We start from the raw sequence: 20086 nt of genomic DNA, 5'->3' as shown, positions 1-20086 counted from the left end.
GCACAAAATCTTCTCTCCAGCTCACGTCCATATTTATTTAACAATTACCTTCTTTAAAAGGACAACATCCAGGAAAGCTCCAGGGCATGGAGTGACTGTGGTAAAAACACTGAGCTAAGCACACGTTTGTGCTGCTTCTCATTCCTCACCCACCGCCCTAGTAAGGAGGTACTATCATCCTGAGCTTCCAGGGGAGAAGACTGAGGCCAAGCCCAGAGAGGAAGCGTAGTCTGTGGCTGTGAAGACTGAGCAGGTGCTCTCGACCGCCTCAGCCACTGCTCCCTTTAAACCGCACTTGGCCAAAGCCACCCCCAGGACCCAGGACTGCACGAGTCACAGAGTTGTAGATGTTGCAGGTTAATACCAATTACACAACAACTACTTGCCTCAAGTGTTTTGTCTGAAGATCATTGCCGTTGCTAACTGTTTCCAAGAAGGAGCTAGGACTACTCTGCTATTTCGGCTACAAACCCTCCAACTAACTGGCCAAAGAACTCTGTCACCTCTGGCAATGAAGTCCTGTGGACAAGGCGTGAGACAGACCACAGAGCAACACGCTGCCCTAAACTCAGCATCCAAACACGCCTCTTCCCGTCGAAATCTCAGAAGATGAGCTCACCCACCCTGCATGTTTCCATAATTAGGCTCCCCCTTTGCTCACTGGTTCCTGTGGCTGATGGACAGGCGCCAATACCCCTTCCTACTTCTGCAGGAAAACAGAAAACAAGTCCTGCTCCAATTGCCTCCCTCCAGTTCCCACTCTGAGGCCCAGCCTCAAGACTTGGCTCTCCTCTTCCCACCACCCACTGGGCCACTAACTGGGCCTCACATCAGGCATGAGCCCCAAAAAGGTGAGGACAGCCTCGTCTCCGATAGTTGTTAACTCTGGCTTCCTCTCAACCAGATGACCTCTATCACCAAGATAACGGCTGCTTAGTTACACGATTAACAAGAAAGGCTTGTTCCATGGTTGTAGTTATTGCTCTGAACGCTTCAGAACTCTTTAGGAACCGTCTTGTCTTCAGTGCCAATTTTTGAGAAAAACAAGCAAATCAGTATGATTATCTCAGGATCACAATCTAACAGTGACTGTAAACAATACAGCTCATTAGGACTACCAAGTCACAGTAAATATTTGCTCTGAATGATTTTCTGTCTTTTCAACAAATCCGATTCATCCTTGAGAGAGGAAAAACTTGTTACTACTGAACACATTCTGTAGGTTCAGAGACTAGTTCCAGGGGTGTTTGGTTCTGAATGCACACCCCGGACAAGGAATGAATGGGTTCAAACCCAGCTGTGCCGCTTGCCACCCGTGAGATCGGGGGCAAGCTCTTTAACCTCTCTCTGCCTCAGTTTCCCAGCCTGTAAAATGGGGAGGAGTCTTCTACTTTCTTCATGCCATTTACAACACATGTAACTTTGCTTAGCACAACAGCCGGCACCAAGTAAGTGCTCCATAGCGCTAGCTCCGGCTATCACTACTTACCTCCTAGAGAGTGAAGAAGCAGCACAGCAGCCTCCCAGCACAACACAGAGGCTCGTCAGGAAGAGGATACACCTCCCCGAATAAACACGACACCGAAAAGATGCACAGGCAGATACCAACATGTGGCATACCCTAGCAATATACCTTAGGCGTCCACCCAAAGGCATCATAGAAGGTATTTAATAGACAAGGAAAAATATTTATGACACAGTTGTCAAAAGTTAATGCCTAGAATGTATCAAGAGTACTTACATTCTGCCTGCTTTTGTATCTGAAAATTCCCGTACTGAAATATGAAATATTGACATAGAGTAGCCGTTCATCAATGAAAATGGACGAACCATTCAGGAGACAAATAAGCCAAAGATATAAACAGGCCATTCTCAGAAAAGCAAAGTTCAACAGCCAATGGAGCAATTAAAGGCGAACAACTTCAACAGTAATTTAAAAAAAATGCAAGGTGAAATGCTGAGGCACATTTCACTTTTCAGAAATACTAATTTCTGAGAAACTCCTAACATCCAGGGCTGGTGATGGTATGAGAAAATGGTCAATCATATGCTGAGGGTGGGACAACAAAGTGGTAGATAAAGGCCAATACGGTGGTACCATTATTTAGAATGTAAGAGTCCTTTGATCTAGAATCTCACTCCTAAGCATCTCTCTTAAAAGAATGCTAACATACGTGTACTAACACGTTTGTATATGCTCATCCCAGAAAGTTTAGTACTAGAAAAAAACTTCAACCAAACCATGGCAAGATGCATGAAGGCGTCCTGTTTTTACAGTATGTCCCTATAACGGAACACTAAGCCACGATTTTTAAAAATGTACGAACATGAAAATCTGGAAGTAGTAACGCATAAAGATGGCAATGTGTACTTGATAGTTGCTTACTAATTGCCAAGTCTCAGGGATGTTTTTTTCTTTCTACAGAATCACAGGAAAAAACAAACGTATTTTACAAAAATGGGGAAGGACAGGGACTCTGGAGGCAGACCACCTGAACTCGAAATCCAGCTCCACTATGTATTAGCTGTGGGCTCTGGACAGTCCTTTCAACACCCTGTGCCTCAGTTTCTCCTCCTTCCACATGGAGATAGTAACCACACGTAACTCACGGGGCAACTTAGTGGAGTTGGTACACTGAAGCTCTTCGCATAATGCTTGGCAGATAATGAGGTGAAGCCACTGTTGCAGCTACTGCTGGTATTGTTGTCACCTTTGCACTATATAGTCTAAATACTTCTGTTGTGGGGGCTCCTGGGTGGCTCAGTCGGTTAAGCGCCTGACTTCGGCTCAGGTCGTGATCTCGCGGTTCGTGAGTTCAAGCCCCGCATCAGGCTCTGTGCTGACGGCTTGGAGCCTGGAGCCTGCTTCAGATTCTGTGTCTCCCTCTCTCTCTGGCCCTTGCCCTCTCGAGCTCTGTCTCTCTCTCTCTCAAAAATAAATAAACTTTAAAAAAATTAAAAAAAAAATAAATACTTCCGTTGTATATTGCATAGTTGGTACCACACATTTACATCCTATACCTTTTTTTTTTTCGAGAGAGACCGCGCGCGCACCTGAGCACTCTTGAGCAGAGGAGGGACAGAGGAAGAGGAAGAGAATCTTAGGCAGGCTGCGCGCCCAGGGCTGAGCCAGATGCAGGGCTTGATCTCACGACGCCGGGATCACATCATGAGCTGAAATCAAGAGTTGGATATTTAACCGACTGAGCCACCCAGGAGCCCCACCCTGTATCATTTTCATTTGGAAACACAGAGTTGCTCAGTATTGGCTGCCCCCTATGTGCCGGAGGTCATATCTAAATGCACACATGGCTATTGGTGGCAGAACCAAGCAGCCTCTTCCATGCTTCAGTACCTCCATCCTAGGTCCCCTGCTGCAGCGATTCCAAATGCCACGCTGGGGAGGACTGTGCAGACTGGGTGCTTGTGTACTCTTTAGGAGCCACAGCCTATTCTCCACCAGCAGGTGCAGACTGAGCTTCTGATGCTGGGGTCTGCACTCTGTCCCCACATGATACCCCGGCCTGACTCCTCTTCCCTGAAGCACAAGCGGACTGACTAGCTCCCGGGCAGCCCCTGTGGCCTGTAGCCCACCTGGGCATGGGCCCTCCTGGTTTCCCCTTCTCTGGGATTAGCTGGAGCCAGGCTATACCATGCCTCTGCCATTTGCCGGTCTGTCTACAGGGCAGACTGTGTCCAGTCCCTCCCGGCAGCAAGCTCAAGGCCTGGCCACAGTCCGTTTACTTCCTTATTGCTTTCAACGTATTAGAATGAGTGCTTTTGTGCAACACACATTAAGCCTTTAAAATGTTTATCTCTTATCTAACTTACATGACAAAACAGCAATTCTTGAATTTAACCTTTTTACTTCCTGACCACCAGCTGAGAACACCACCAGCCAAGAGGAAAGTGTCCATTGCTCCTTCTCAGCCCTGAGTCCTCAACTCCACTTGAGCATCTGTCAGCCCTAGGTAGACAGACGGTCTCTAGAGAGCTGGTCCCATGTTCCTATTCTTGCGAATAGATCCCTGAGCCTGGCTGAAGAATGGCACACCTTCGGTGATATGACCATTGTTCTGTCTTGCCGCTTTGTTGTATGGCTGGTGTCACGTTCCATCATGTCAATTTTGGGGAATGTGATAGATGTGAAGCTGATTGGAGGTGGGTTCACTGGGCATGTGGGTTCCTGAGAAGATCATGAGATTTAGTCAAATCTCCGGTCCCCCCCAAAGAGGGTCCAGCATATTCCCTAAGAATTGGAAATGTAAAACTTTGCCAAATGAGTTAAGACAAAAACAAAAAAGGGACTCTACTTTCTAGCTGGTAGCCCAGAACTTTGAGAATTATCTTCTTCTAAAAAAAAAACTTCAACTCATGCACATGAACATTTGAAGGCAGACCCACAGAGTTCCATGTGCCTCTAAGAAAAACACTCCCTTTCCAACAGTCAAAGTACTTCCTACCTCAGAATCACCCCTAGGAAGAATTGAAAATTGGAGCCAGTTACATGCTGTCCTTTAAGGTGGGGTTTCTCAGATTCAGCACCACTGATGTTTTAGAACAGGTATTTCTTGGTTGGAAAGGGCTGTCCTGAGCATTGTGGAATGTTCAGCAGCAGCCCTGGACTCTACCCATGAGGTGCCATTTGCACTCTGCACCCCAATTATGGCAACCAAACATGTGTCCAGACATTGCCAAGTGTCCTGAGGGACAAAACCGCCTCCGGCTGAGAACCATGACCTTATGGGAGCACTGGAACTGATTCCAGGATGCTCCCACCTCCCAGAGTAGCCTGACCTTTCCTGAACTCATCGCCATATCGCCTTCTCCCCACTGGCTTTGTGTGTCTCCTAATCTAACTCATCTCCTGCCTTTTCCAATCCCTTCAACCTTCTGCTATGCCCTGGAATTTACAAGTAGCTCTCAGCAAGATCCCCTACAGTCTCAACCTCTTCATGGAATATTCCTTGCTCCTACCCTGAACTTAGGACACCGTTCCCCACAGCTTTCTCATATCACATGATGGGCTCTTCTCTCTTACCCCACATACTCCTCTTTGCCAATTCCAGATCATTTCCCTCCCAACCTCCTTCTAGAAACCCAGCCCCTTAAAACAGGAGCTGGCAAACTATAGCCTGTGGGTCAAATCTGGCTTACCGCTTGTTTTTATATAGTCTGTCAGCTAAGAACAGTTTTCAAATTTTTAAATGGTTGAAAAGCAAACCAGAAGAATATTTCATGACATGTAAAATTCAAATCTCAGTGTCCATACACAAGTAAACGCATTTGCTTACCTATTGTCACGGCCGCTCTTGTACTACGCAAAAGTGGAATGTAGTCGAACGGTTGCAACAGACTGTCTGACCTGCAAAGCTTAACATACGTACCACCTGGCCCCTGACAGAGAAAGTTTCCAACCCCTTCCTTTGAGGCACGCGGCAGCAGTCTGTACCATCCGCTCCCAACCAGTTGTCACCATCTACTACCCGCCAGGTCACTCTTCCATGTGTATTAAAATATACACAGGACTGAAGGCTGGATGGCACAACTGCTAACATTAGTGGCTGAAGTTCAAAATTACCTCTACAGGTTGGAATGTTGTGTGGAAATTGACAGGGTGAAAATTTTCATATATTAAGTCCCATGCGATGTTCATTATCAGAAAGACCGGCATACAGAGCAGGAAGAAGATCTGCTATGTTTTGACAGAGGGGAAAACCACGATGAACAGGGAAACATTATGGGGAAATTTTATCCATGTGAGAGAATGCTAAGCAGCAACAGAGCTATAAGATTATGGAACGCACTTAGGTCAGAAGACCTTCCTTAAAGAGGGAAAAATTCAGGACTAGAGTGAGGTGTCCCAGAAAGGAGAGTGTCTGTGAGTGGAAGTTCACAGAATGGTCTCCTGCTCTAGGCTTTAAGACTTTTTCTCCTAAGATTATATCCTGTTACAATTTAAACCAGAAACACTGATCCTTCTGCTGATTTGAGGCTAAAAGTAATTTTTTCTTGGCAAAAAATGACAGCACCACCATTTTTATTCCTTCCAGTGCAAAGATGGAAATACAAAGATGAAATTTATAATTTAAGTGCAGGGGCACCTGGGTAGCTCAGTCGGTTGACCGTCTGACTTTGGCTCAGGTCATGATCTTGCTCATGGGTTTGAGCCCTGTGTCAGGTTCTGTGCTGATGGCTCAGAGCCTAGAGCCTGCTTCGGATTCTGTGTCTCCCTCTCTCTTTGCACCTCCCCTGTTCAGACTCTGTCTCTCTCTCTCTCAAAATAAACATTAAAAAAATTAAACAAAAATAAAATTTAAGTGCAGAGATAAAACTCATTATGGCACACACAGTCACAAAAGATACTTTTAGGTGACAGATGACCAATACTCATACTTGATTTGGTAAATGCTCAGTGTAGAAGTGTAGGTTTCTTAAGAAACCAAAACAACCCAAAATGTGTTTGGAGTCTTAGTCCTTACTGGAACTAAAACACATAGCCCGGTAGGCTTAAGTCTTAAGGAGACTGAGATTTTTCTGCTTTTCAACTCTTCGAATTTTTATATTTACATCAAAAAAACACACCTACATGGTATGTAAATAAAATTCCCGCTCCAAAAAGTCAGAAGCGCTAATCTCACTCAGTGACTATGTTTGGGAACGGTGGATTAGGAAGTGGTCCTGTGTGATCTGGACATTGAAAGGCAAGGGCCAAAGACTTGTGTTTAACCCACAGCTCAGCCCCTTAGTCCTGGGATCATCACAAGTCACTGACCCCCAGTTTTCTCACTTGTAAAAAGAGGATGAAGACGCTTGTCCTGCTAGATCCTACAGAGAAATTCAGATGATGTACAAGGACCACCTGAGTGGAGAGGCACCATATGCATTTTAGGGCACCATGAATCTCTAACCTCTAACTCATTCCTATCTTCTTTTCAAAAGTACTGGCATTAGTTGCATCAGAATTATAAAATCCAGCCTAAAATTCCTATGTGGCATATGCAAGGCACATTGCTACAAGTTAGAAGTAGGGCCAGAATGCTCACACAGATGAAGAGCAATCGAAATCAGGCAAGGCCTATGGGCACAATGAACTACTTGACACAATGAACTACTTGATTCAAAGATACTGTTTTGAGGCTCAGATGTTGAGCAGGTGACTAAGCTATGCATGCAGGGCTTATTTCCCATTTGGCTTCTCGTCACCTTTTCCCCCTCTATTCCACTCCCACCTCTGCCAAAACTCTACTGTTGTTTGGGGACCATAGGGCAAAACCCCTCCAATAGACTTCATGGATGAAGCCACTTCATAATCAATCTGTAAAATGTTATCTGTCTTTCTAAGTGGGGAAGTGTATTCTTCTCAAATAAATGCACTAAATTTCCATCAAAGTACCAATGTCAGTAAAATGAAAAATCAGTCCTATTTGAAAAGAATGAGACAGGAAGCATGCAGGGCTGCATGTGTGACCTCGCATTCGAGATCCCTCCAAGCCCTGCACCTCAAAACCAGGTGCCCATGGTGGCTCACTGCACCTCTGTCATCCTTGCCAATCTGTCACAAGGCATGGCCATCTGAACTCACAACATGGGGATGGGGATCTTTGAAAAGTGTAATAGCAAGAAACAGACCAGCAACATACAGGACACAAGTTGAACAGAACAAGAGAATGCCAAGTGCTGCTGACGGAGACTTCAAATAACCGTCCCCAGCATCTGTGGTGGTTTTACATAGAGATTTTTAATCTACTGTATACACTTTTCTCCATGTTAATTTCTGAAGCCATTAGCTAGGAGCAGAGCTGGAGAGAACTTTAAGTGCCCTTTGAGCACTGCCTAAGTTTCTTGAAGATCTTAGACTACAAGGTGTGATGTTTATGGTGGATGTTCTCATTCCTCAATTTGTTTAGAAGTTTTAGTCTTTTTTTTTTTTCACTTAAGAGAGCTTGCTGTACACAGATTCTCAGAAACAGAAAAATCTGTAGATGGGCAATTATGTGGTAGAGAAGGGTGTCAACACAGACTGTGGTTCACACATCACTCCTACTCCATCTGTGATAGGAGGCACCCAAAGGCGTGGCTCGTTAAGTGATTCCACAAGTACCAGACTGCTTGGGGCATCTGGCACGGTGGGTGTTCCCTTAGGGATGAAAGGAAGGGACATATCTTGATCACTCTCTTTCTTAAGGTCATCCAACTGATTCTGAGTTATTTTCTTCTTTACCAGGCAGCCTGGTGACCCGCACTTGGCTCCCAGGTGGATCTCCACGATGGCAGAAAATGCTGCGGTCAAATGAGGTAAGCAGGGCTTCTGCACTCCAGCAGCAGGAGGTGATGCGCTGGCAAACCAGTGTCCCAGTCAGTCCAGGTGGACCTGGCTGGCATGGACTGGTCCACAGAGCTCCATCATCCTAATGAACTGACAGCATTCACTTGGGAAGAGAGAAGTGGACCCAGACTCCAGAACAGCATGGCCATCCTTTTGCTGCACACTTGTTCTACAGAACCATTTCTAAGTTCCTATAGGTTGTGTCAAAAGGTCTTCCTTTGTATATCTGTACATAGTTTCTTATGAGATTGTCAACCTTTGTATTTCTTCCTATCTGCCAATCTCATTCTTAGTTTCTCCCAGCCCAAATGTGAGGTTCGTAAGGACAGAGATCATACCTTATATCTTCACAGCATCAGAAAGTGCTGGCCTATAACACATTCTCAACAAAAATGTTCGCTAAAACAAACACTGAAAAAGTGACGGCGATAGTATTGACTGAAATTTACATATGCTTATATATATATCATATACCCATATATAAAATTTAACATAATATATATTTACATATGTTTATATTCATATATTTAATTCATACAGGTTTCTTCTATTTAACTAAAACCAACCTCCACCATCTACTGCCACAGTATCTCAAGACTCTTACAATCTTGCATTCACATGAGGGCACACCATTTACTTCCAGGTAAAGTTTTGGGGTTTGGATTCTTTTCTATTTGATAAAGCACAGCTTTTCAGACATTACGGAGATACGGATATAAAAACACAAATGGGTGAAGAAGAGCTCGTGGGGTTAACAAGATCACATCTACGTGGGTCACCAGGGCCACCTTGTCCCGGGGTGCTCCAAAGGACTTCGGGGTGGTGTTTCAAGGGTAGAGAAGAGGCAGGGAGGAAGTCAGGAGGGGTTAGGAGGCCAGCGGGGAGGGGGTGGTAGTGGGTGCCTGTGGGGATGGGACCCCTCCCACCTTTTCAGGATCCTTGTGCCCGCCCCCCTCCGCTCCACGGATGGGTTAATGCTTACTTTTCACAGTGCTCTCGTACTTGACCGGGCTTGAAGCCAGGAGCCGACTGGGAGCTGGGACTGGTGGGGGCCGACACAGGACTCCTGATGCTTTGCACCGAGTGCCTGCGGCTCCGCCTGCGGTCCAGGCCCCGCTGCTCGCCCTCTCCGCTGCCGCCTCCAGAGCACACGCTGGCCCTCCTCCGGTCCCGGCGCCCGCTGGGGGGCGGCTCTGCGGTCTCGTCGCCATCCTCGTGCCGCAGTGCCACCTGAAAAAGCAGACAGCGCCCGGTGCAAGGTCAGACTTGACATCCTCTCCCAGGCCTTAGGTGTGACTTTGCATTCCACGCTCCCCTTAATGAGCATTTAACACTGTCATTCCATCCTGCTAACTCAGCTTCTCTGCAAGATTGTCACATCCGCACGCGTGCCAGAGCGCAGTCCGCGAACTTAAAGATGCTTGCCACCGTGTATTTTCCCAAACGGGTATGAAAAAGCCAACAGAGATCATGAGTAGGTCCGAGAAATATTTCGTAATTAGACAGGATCTTTACCCTGGAGCCCAGCACTGTCATTTCCGGGGCCGCGTCTCTCCTGGACCCCCCTCGGCTCTGTTCTGGTCCAGGAGGTGAGGTCGGTCCTGAAGCCCAGCGGCGGGGAGCCCTGAAGTTCCTGATCATTCCTGAGCTTGCTTCCCAACGAGGGTGCTCAGAAGAGCACAGCAAGGATTCTGCCCAGAGGCAAGAGCCACAAGGCGCCTGGTGAGCGGATCTGGCCTCACCCACGGATCCGTTGCAGAGGCCTATTCGGCAGCACGTAGGGCCTGATGTCAGCACCTCTGCTGGGCACTGCTATCAGGCTACCCTCCCATCCCGGGCCGGGGTTGGGGGAGGAGCCCGGAGTTACATTCGAGAGCCTGCATATGCTAGTCACAAAAATATATACCCAAAATAGACTTCACCTCTAGATTAGTTTTTTTTTCATCTCCTCTTAAAAGTAATGCATATTTGTGCAGAAGAATAATTGCCTTACACTTTGCCACTGTGGATTTCCCATGGAAACCTGAGCCAACTGGCAGCATGCCTCCATACAGCTATCCTCCTCCAAAGGGTATTTTACTCCTGCTCCTAGTTGGCGCCCTCTCAGGAGGCCCTGCTCTGCCATCTCCTAATCTCGCTTTGTCCTGGATCCTGCTCCATGGCTGCCTCATTTTAGGTTAACACCATCTGCCTATGTGTTTGCTTGCCTCCCTGCTTCTCCACGCCTGTCCTTCCCAGCCAAGGGCTACACTCACCTGTATCTCCAGCTTCTGTAAGGGGTGTGTGCGTGCGTGTGTGTGTGCGCGCGTGCGCCCGTCCTCTCTAAAACTAGACAGTAGGAAAAGCACAGGTTGTCCTTAACTAGATCTGTGCACACTGGCTGTGTGGCTCACGAGCCAGCTATGACCCGTAGCTAATTATTTGCCTTCTCTCTAGCTCACCGTATGAGGATAACAGTATTGCATTCGTGGGACTGCGTTAAGAATAACTTATGTAAAGATGATCTATGTGACTGGTACTCAATAAATACCCCCCAGTAAACATGCCCACCTATTCCTCCCTCTCACAGATATGGCACGCCCGAGCCAGCCCCGGCCAAGTCCAGCAGCCTCTCTGACCTGGCAACCGAGGAACTACACAGTCCTACGTCCCCAAAGGTGCCAATTCTCCAGCCACATAGGTGCTCTTGGTCACATTTTACAACTCAGACCTGACGGATGAGAGAACGGAGAATATAAAGACCCAGATGGCTAACCGTGCAATATGACTCTAACATCACCTATCTATAGAAAACCGACCTATTGCGAAATCAGTGGTGTCCCGTGTCCAAAGTGTTCACACCTGTGCTCATCTAGCAAGGTGAGCTTGGCTGTGTCAAGACCAGGTGGGCCACTCTCGTCCCAGTTCACAGGGATGAACACCTAGGCCACGCGGCCTGTTTCACAGGGGTGCACCCACCATCCACATGTCCCAGGTCTAGTTTCCTCTGGGTCCGGCTTTTGCGTGAGATCGATTTTGTGAAACCTCTCCTATCTTCGTGCCAGATACATTTTATAACAAGCTCACACAGAGGAGGACAATTTGATAATACTGTGACTATTTGTTCTCCCAGAATTTACTAGTCAGACATAATGTTGGGAGGTTTGACGTAATAATTGAGAAGAGTTCAGGAAAAGCCCTGTTATAAAATGTCATTGGAAAGTCTGTTTCCTAGGGGTCTCCTCTCCAATACAACTGCAAGAACTAAGAATGAAGTTATACATTGGGTTAATCACATTTACCATCTCAACATTAACACTTTATACTGCATTCTCTGGGCAAGTTTGAGAACAATTGTACACCTGATGAAGGACAGTCTTTTTAAATATTTCTAGCCAATCGTTTTTCCTTCGGTTTTAGACGTAAAAATTCTAGACCATTTGAACTTATTCTGACCCGAAGTATTGATTCTGCTTCTTATTAAGCATGCATTTGGAATGATAAGATTAGGGGCTAAAGTAGAGTTCAGATATTTCTAATTCCTTGTCTAACCTCAGAGATCCAGGGATCAAATAGTGTTCCTTCCCAAGAGGCAAACTCTGTGTGCACAAAGTGAAATCCACTTTAACTGCCTTTTGTCAGAGAAGATGGAGACAATCAAAACATTTAAATGGAAAGAAAAATCTGGAAAAATTATCAAAGCAACCCCATAAGATAAATTTTAATGGGGGCTTTCTAAAGTTCAGATCCTCAGCAAAACATTCATCTCTTAAACAAACAAACAAACAAAAAAACCAGAGGGGTGTGCAGAAGGGGTAAATGGGGCACCGGATCCAAGTAGATTCAATGACAACCTCATGCTTCACAGTGAGCAACAAGGGAACTTGAAATTTGGGGCTGGTGTTCACTCATGACTTTGTTTTTATAACAAGAATTGTAGAATCACCGGTATCTCCCGAAGACAGGAAGAAAGGCTTTACTTTCACACGCAGGGCTAGAGCGGCAGTGCCCAGGTCCTTAGATTCTAGGGAACACAACAAATTAGAGTCAAGAACATGCAGAACTAGCAAAGATCTGGAGAGAACAGCACTTACCACCACTCTGAATCTGTGGTGTCAGATCTGAGTAACTACATGTGCAAGGAGTGTCCCCACCAAACACGAGATGAGATCAATAATGTCCCAAAGAATCTCTAGTCTCTCCCTAATAATGCAGTGTTTCACTTGCTGGGCCCCTCAGCAAGTGCTAGTTCTTTTCTTTTTTTTTTTTTTTTTATGTTTATTAAACATTAAAGAGAGAGCGCAAGCAAGCACGGGCAGGAGTGGGGGGAGGGGTAGAGACAGAGAGGGGGACAGAGGTTCCCAAGCAGGCTCTGTGCTGACAACAGAGAGGCCAATGTGAGGCTCGAACTCACTAACCGTGAGATCATGACATGAGCGCCAGTCGGACACTTCACTGACTGAGCCACCCAAATGCCCTGTAATTCTTTTAATTAAATGTAGAACACTACTCATAAAGTAAAACCCACATGAGGAGCAGTTTCCAAATCCAGCACTGACTTGCTTACATAGTCTACCCTACTTTACTAGGAAAGCAATTAGAAGCAACTTAGGTTGGCATCTGTGACAACTTCCATCAGTCGTCTCAACGACTGTGAATGATCTGAATACTCTTTAAGTTTTTATTAGGGACATTTTCAAACATACACACAGTGTACAAAGAGAGTACAAAGACTGTGATGTGTTTATCACCCATGACCGTTCAACAAGTATCAACCCTGTCCAACCTTGTGTTACTTACGCCCCACTCCCTGCCCCAACCCCAGACTTTGAGGTAAATCCCAGATCACATCATTTCATCTGTAAACATTTTAGTATATATCCCTAAAAGATAAGGATTTTTAAAACCCATAACCACCATATTACCGTTCCACTTAAAATAATTTTGTTTATTAACTTGTTTTATTTTTCATTTTTTTAAATTTACATCCAAATTAGTTAGCCTATAGGGCAACAATGATTTCAGGAGTAGATTCCTTCCACTTAAAATAATTTCTTAGTATCATCAAATATCCACTAACGTGAACACTCTTGATAGAGGTCAAAAGCTATTACATTTCTGGGGCACCTGGATGGCTCAGTTGCTTAAATGTCTGACTTTGACTCCAGTCATGATCTCATGGTTCATGAGTTCAAGCCCTGCACCGGGCTCTATGCTGACAACTCAGAGCCTAAAGCCTGCTTTGGATTCTGTGTCTCCCTCTCTCTCTGCCCCTCCCCTGCTCATGCTGTCTCTCTCTCAAAAATAAACAAACACTAAGAAAAATTTTTAAAAACTACTTCTTTGAGTTTATATTATATTACTACTCACATCATGACAGGCAACCATTGTTACATAATAGACACAATCTTGTTCCATATTGCTATCTCACACCTTCTTTGTAATCCTACACATATACATCCATACCTATACATCCTGGTTCAGCTTTTAGGTGAAGTGATACCAATGCCAGTAGCATTTCAAGAAGGAACTACGCTAATGACAGCTTGTAGAATATTGTCACGGTGCTGGGCTCCCAGAGAACCACACCTCCCTGTCTCCTCACTCTGGTGTAGCCCCCTCCTACACTGAGTCCATTTTCTATGGGACTTGCTTTGGTCAATGGGGTATCAGCCAACATGATACAAACAAGGCCTGAGAAGTGTTTGCACATGGGGACTTGCCCTTCTGAAATGCTGCTACCATGTAAAGAAGTGCAGGCTAGCCTGCTGAAGATACACAGCCTAGCCAAGAGCCAGCACCAAATGCCAAAGCAAGTGAATGAGGCCATATTAGACCATCTCTCTGCCCCTTCCCTGCTCACATGTGCACATGCGCTCTCTCTCAATGAGTCAATAGCCAGACTCACAGATACATAATACAAGTTCTCAAACAAAGGAGCTTCTGTCTTCATGGAACTTGGTGGTATTTGGGAGCGTTCTACTTCCCCAAGAGTGGAAGCTCTCCAAAAGGGATCAAAAATCTGTCCTCTTGGGTTTTTATGGTGGCTTAATGGTGGAGTCATAATTGACTAAGTCACTGGCCACTGGCTGATTCAGCCTGCCCCCATCCAGAAGTGCTTTCCAAAAGTCAGCTCACCAATATAACAAAAGATACCTTTATCACCCTCAACACTTAGGCAATTTCCAGGGTTTTGGGAGCTATGAGCCAGAAACGAGAATAATGACCAAATACATATTTCTTATAGTAAATCACAATATCACACTCTCATCCCCAAAGCCTTCAGCCTTAATATACTTTTCCATTACTAGGACCGCATTTTCAGAGTCAAAAGTTAGAACATATAATCTGACAAAAGATTTTATATCTTGATTTGTGAATTTGTATATTTGAAAACTCATATGAAGCTATAAAAATTAAAATGAATTTAATTAAGCAGGGATTAAATCACCTTTCTGAAATGGAATTAAATTACATGGAATTGGGCCTGTCCCCAGAAAGTCCAGGACATGTGGTCACCAGACATCCTCCACTGTTAAGAAGAATTCTAGAAGCCCAACCAAGTTCTCTCAATTACTTGAAAACATTCATAGCTTTTGTGAGGAAAAGACTGGCTCTGCTTATAGGCCTCTTTGCTGCTCCTGAATATAATGAACTTGGTTGTCCTGTAATAGTAAATATTGTTCAAAACATTAACTTTCAGAAAGGAATAAAAACCCTGTGACTCTCCCTGCTATCTCAAGCACTGAGTTGTCACCTTGAGTTATTACTCAGGGCATCTCTCCTTTAAGGTAGCTGTACTCTGATTAAATCATGTCTTTCCTTCAACCCAGCATCTGGCAAATACAGTCACAAAACAAGTGATATTTAAGAGAGACCTTCATTCAAGCCCTTACTGAACTTCTACTCTGAGCAGGCATACCGATAAGCCCTGGGGCCAAAGAGGGAAATGAGACATGACTCAGAGTAGCAACTCAGAGGCAGACTGACAGGCAAGTATGTCCTGAGGACTTCTCAGTCCGAGGTATAGTCATAGCGAGTTCCCTTTCGTAAGTTGTGAACAAAGAGGAAGGGACAAGTGTAGGAACTCTTTTGATCTTGCCATGAAGGCCTGGTGGACAAGGGGACAGCTAAGGTGACTCCTATAGGAGTAGGAATTTGCCAACTATGAGAACAGGAAGGAAGAACACTCTAAGCAAAGAAAAGAGAATAAAGGAAAGCCCACCCATCCCACCCCACAGCACTGGTGCAAAGACCTGTCTTTCATGTTCAAGAGCCAGAAGAAGTTGAGTATGGCTGAAACTTCAGAGACATCATAGGAGCGACCAGAGACAAGGCCACAGGGGCATAAAGGCCACACACTGTGTAGTAGACCCCTGTATCGACTCAAGCTGTGTGGGCTTCATCCTGTTGGCCACAGAAAAGGTTTTTCATTTATTCATTCACTCATTTGCTTGCTCACATTTGTTCTCTTAAACAGAGAAATGGCCTAATAGTCAGATCTGACTTTCAGAAGGATCCTTTTTTTCAGTTGCTGGGAGTTAGGAAGGGAGAGAAAGTAGAGAAACCCCCAGGGGAGGCAGCCCCTGCAGGATGCCAGCCTCTCGTGGCTCAGCTCATGTTGCTCTCCCAGCCCCTACCCCTCCAGTCACACCCTCTTTTCAACCCTTCACACCTGCCAAGCCAGAGCTCCTCCACTGCTTTGCCCTCCATCACTGTCTTTAGGCCATCTTCTCAGAAGGGTCTTCCCTACTCTTGCCTCACTTTCTCACCTCTACCTCATCCTGTCTCTCTTCATAGACATGTTTGGAGGCTCATATTCTCTGCTTGTTCATGTAATTGGTTACTGTCTGCATCCCATCAGAGTATGCGCTCCCTGAGGGCAATGACCTTGTCTGTCTAGTTCACTGCTATGTCCTGGGGCCTAGAATAAGTGCCCAGAACATAGCAGCACTCAATAAAGTTGTGCTGAATAAACAAATTCACAGAGGAACAAATGAATGAGAAGATATTACAATAATCCAGGTAAGAAACAATGGGGCCAGAGCTGTGAAATAAACAAAGTGAGGTTTTCAGAAATCAGATTTCTAAGTGGGGGGCAGAGGAAAAGAAAAAGGAGTCCAAGATAGCTCCAGGTTTGTAACATGGGAGACTCCACTGCTTGTCGAGGTGGAGAAATGAAATGCTTACATGTCATGTGCAGCTCCCAAGTAGCCATGGCCAACACAGAACTTCCCTGGCAGCGTCCATATCCCTCGGCACCACTATACTGAGCTGCTGGGGGCAATCAGCTACTTGCTTGTCTTATACCATAGATTTAAAGTTCCTTGGGCAGGGACTTCTCTCTGTATTTTTAGCCCCAGCAAAGTATGTGACATATAATAGGCTTCCATGAATGAATGTAACATAAGAAGAGAAGCAGGCAGAGGGGCAGGGAGCCAGGGGCCTTGGAAAAAGCTCAAGGTCAAATATCAGCCACAAAAGCTCAAAAGCTGTGGAACTCATTAGGTAAATAAGAACAGGCCACATAGACTGAGAGTGGAGGCCTGATAAGGGAAGCCCAACACTGAAAAGAAGGTCAGAGAAGAAAGATTCAGGGGAGGACCCTGAGGAGGAATGATTAGAGAGATATTCTGGAGCCGTCTGTACACACAGCCAGAAATACAGAAACAACACATAGGAGTAGTCTCATGAACATTAGCATCATCCTTTCAAAATGTTAGCCAAACAGTGATATCTAAACTGATAAAGATGGCATACAGAAAAAGAGAGGAAGAGAAGAGATAGAGGGAAGATGAGGGGAAGCCAATCTTATGCTTAAGAATACTTGTGTATACATTCGAAATAAGTTAGTAACAAACAATTTCCACAGCACATTTTAAAAAAGGATACATCATGACCAAGTGGGTTATAGACCAGGAGCACAAGGATGGTTTACAAAAGTAAAGAAATGAATTAAATAACCAACTCAAAAAAACTAGAAAAAAAATACCAACAAAGTAAACTGAAAGAAAGTTAACGAAGAAAGTTATAAAGATAACAAAGAGGAAGTAACACTTCCAAACTCATTTTACAAGGCCAGGATTATCCTGTTACCAACACCAGATAAAGACACCCCCCCCACACACACATTACAGGCTAATAACCCCAATGAACATTGTTGTAAAAATCCTCAATAAGATATTAGCAAACCAAAATTCAGTAATGCATTAAAAGGATCATATACCATCATCAAGTGGGATTTATTCCAGGGACTCAAGGATAGTTCAACATCCATAAATCAATCAACATGATATACCATATTAACAAAGGATAAAAATCATATCACCATCTCAATAGGTGCAGTAAAACATCTGACAAAATTCAACATCCATTTATGATGAAAACTTTCAAAAAAAAGTGAGTATAGAAGGAAATACTTCAAAAAGAAAAAAACAGAAGGAAATACCTCAATATAATAAAGGCCATATAAGAAAACCCCATCATACTCAATAGTGAGAAGCTGAAAGCTTTTCCTCTAAGATCAGGAACAGATAAGGATGCCCACTCTCATCACTTTTAATCAATATAGTATTGAAAGTCCTAGCCACAGCAATTAGGCAAGTAAAAGAAACAAAAGGCATCCAAATAGGGAAGGAAGAATTCATTAACAGATGACGTGATACTATATAAAGGCCTACAGATGCTATTAAAAAAAATGATCAGAATAAGTGAATTCAATAAAGTTGCAGGATGCAAATTTAGCATACGGAAATCAGTTGTGTTTCTATATACTAATAATGAGCTCCCAGAAAGAAAAACTAGAAAACAATGCCATTTACCATTGCATTAACAAACACCTAGGATTAAATTTAACCAATGAGGTGAAAGAACAAATATTTAGAACAAATTTAGAACATATTTAGAACAAATATGTTCTAAAAACTATAAAACACTGATGAAAGAAATTGAAGATGACACAAATAAATGGAAAGAAGAACACTGGAATGGAAGAATGGAAGAACACTGTTAAAATGTCCACAGTACCCAAAGTAAGCTACAGATTCAATGCAGTCTCCATCAAAATACCAATGGCATTTTCACAGACTTAGAAAAAAAGAATCCTAAAATTTACATAGAACCAAAGAAGAGCCCAAACAGCCAAAGCAATCTTGAGAAAGACAAACAAAGCTAGAGGTATCATGCTTCCTGATTTCAAACTATACTACAAAGCTACAGTAACAACAACAGCATGGTACAGGCACAAAAACAGATACATAGATCAACAGAATAGAATAGACATAAACCCATGCTTATGCGGTCAATAAGTCACTGACAAAGCAGGTAAGAACATACAATGGACAAAAGACAGTCTCCTCAATAAATGGTGGTGGGAAAACGGGACAGCTACATGCAAAAGAATGAAACTGTACCACTATCTTAGACCATATACAAAAAGAAACTCAAAATGAAGTAAAGACTTTAATGTAAGACCGGAAACCACAAAGTTCCTAGAAGAAAACAGGCAATAAGCTCTTTGACATCAACCCCAGCAATATTTTTTTGGACCAGTCTCCTCAGGCAAGGTTAACAAAAGCAAAAATAAATGAGTGGGACCACATCCAACTAAAAATCTTTTGTAGAGAAAAGGGAGCCATCAACAAAACAAAAAAGGCAACCTACCGCCTGGGAGAAGATCCTTGCAAATCATACATCCAATAAGGGGTTAATATCCAAAATACATAAAGAACCTCCACAGCTTCTCAAACAACCCAATTAAAAAGTGAGCAGAGGACTTAAACAGACATTCTCCCAAAGAAAACATCCAGATAGCCAACACACACATGAAAAATCCTCAATGTCGCAAATCATCAGGGAAACACAAATCAAAACCACAGTGAGATATCCCCTTACACTGATCAGGATTGGCTGTTATCAAGAAGGCAAGAAATAACACGTGTTAGTGAGGATGTGGGAAAAGGGGAAACTTTGTACACTGTTGGAGGGAACATAAATTGGTGCAGTCTGGGAAACAGTACAGAGATTCCTCAAAAATTGAAAAAAAGAACTACCATATGATCAGCAATCCACTTCTGGGTATTTCTCCAAAGAAAATGAAACCACCAATTCAAAGAGATAAATGCACCCCTATGTTTACTGTCAGTTTTCTTTATAGCCAAGATATGGAAGCAACCTGAGTGGCCACTGATAGATGAATGGATAAAGAAGATGTGGTACACATATACAATGGAATATTACTCAGCCATAAAACAGAATACAACTTTGTCATTTGCAGCAACATGGATGGACAAAGAGGGTATAATGCTAAGTGAAATGAGACGGAGAAAGACAGATACCCTACTATTTCACTTATATGTGGAATGTGAAAAACAAAACAAACCCAAAAAACAGACTCATAGACACCAGAAACCAGCTGTTGGTTAACAGATTAGGGAGGAGGTCCAAAGTCAGGGGAAATAGAAGAAGGGGATTAAGAGGCACACACTTCCAGTTATAAAATAATTCAGTCATGGGGATGTAATGTACAGCGTAGGGAATACAGTCAATAATACTGTAATAACTTTGTATGGTACAGGTAACTAGACTTACTGTGGCTATTTCCTAACATACAAAACTAATGAATCACTATGATGTACACTTGAAACTAACAGGATGTTGGATGCCAACTATACCTCAATTTTAAAAACAAATATTGAGTTACAAACAGAAAAGTAGTGCATGGGGTGCCTGGGTGGCTCAGTTGGTTGAGCGTCCGACTTCAGCTCAGGTCGTGATCTC

General features: G+C 44.0%; 1 protein-coding gene across 16 annotated transcripts in view; it reads right to left on the bottom strand.

The window, feature by feature from the left end:
• The window catches only part of FHOD3 (formin homology 2 domain containing 3), a 476592-nt gene that overhangs the window by 140347 nt on the left and 316159 nt on the right, over nucleotides 1–20086 (bottom strand). For 15 of the 16 annotated variants that reach the window (XM_043558633.1, XM_043558622.1, XM_043558632.1 and 12 more), the window contains exon 10: nucleotides 9312–9559. In XM_043558633.1, coding sequence (XP_043414568.1) covers nucleotides 9312–9559 — 248 coding nt within the window. Of the gene's footprint in view, nucleotides 1–9311; nucleotides 9560–9844; nucleotides 10060–20086 lie in introns of those variants that run through there. The other variant, XM_043558637.1, reaches the window with a different exon arrangement.

The sequence above is a fragment of the Prionailurus bengalensis genome, chromosome D3, assembly GCF_016509475.1.
Source record: "Prionailurus bengalensis isolate Pbe53 chromosome D3, Fcat_Pben_1.1_paternal_pri, whole genome shotgun sequence".
NCBI classification, from domain to species: Eukaryota; Metazoa; Chordata; class Mammalia; order Carnivora; family Felidae; genus Prionailurus; species Prionailurus bengalensis.
The sequence above is the reverse complement of the archived record's forward strand: the minus strand, read 5'-3'. Positions and strand labels throughout refer to the sequence as shown.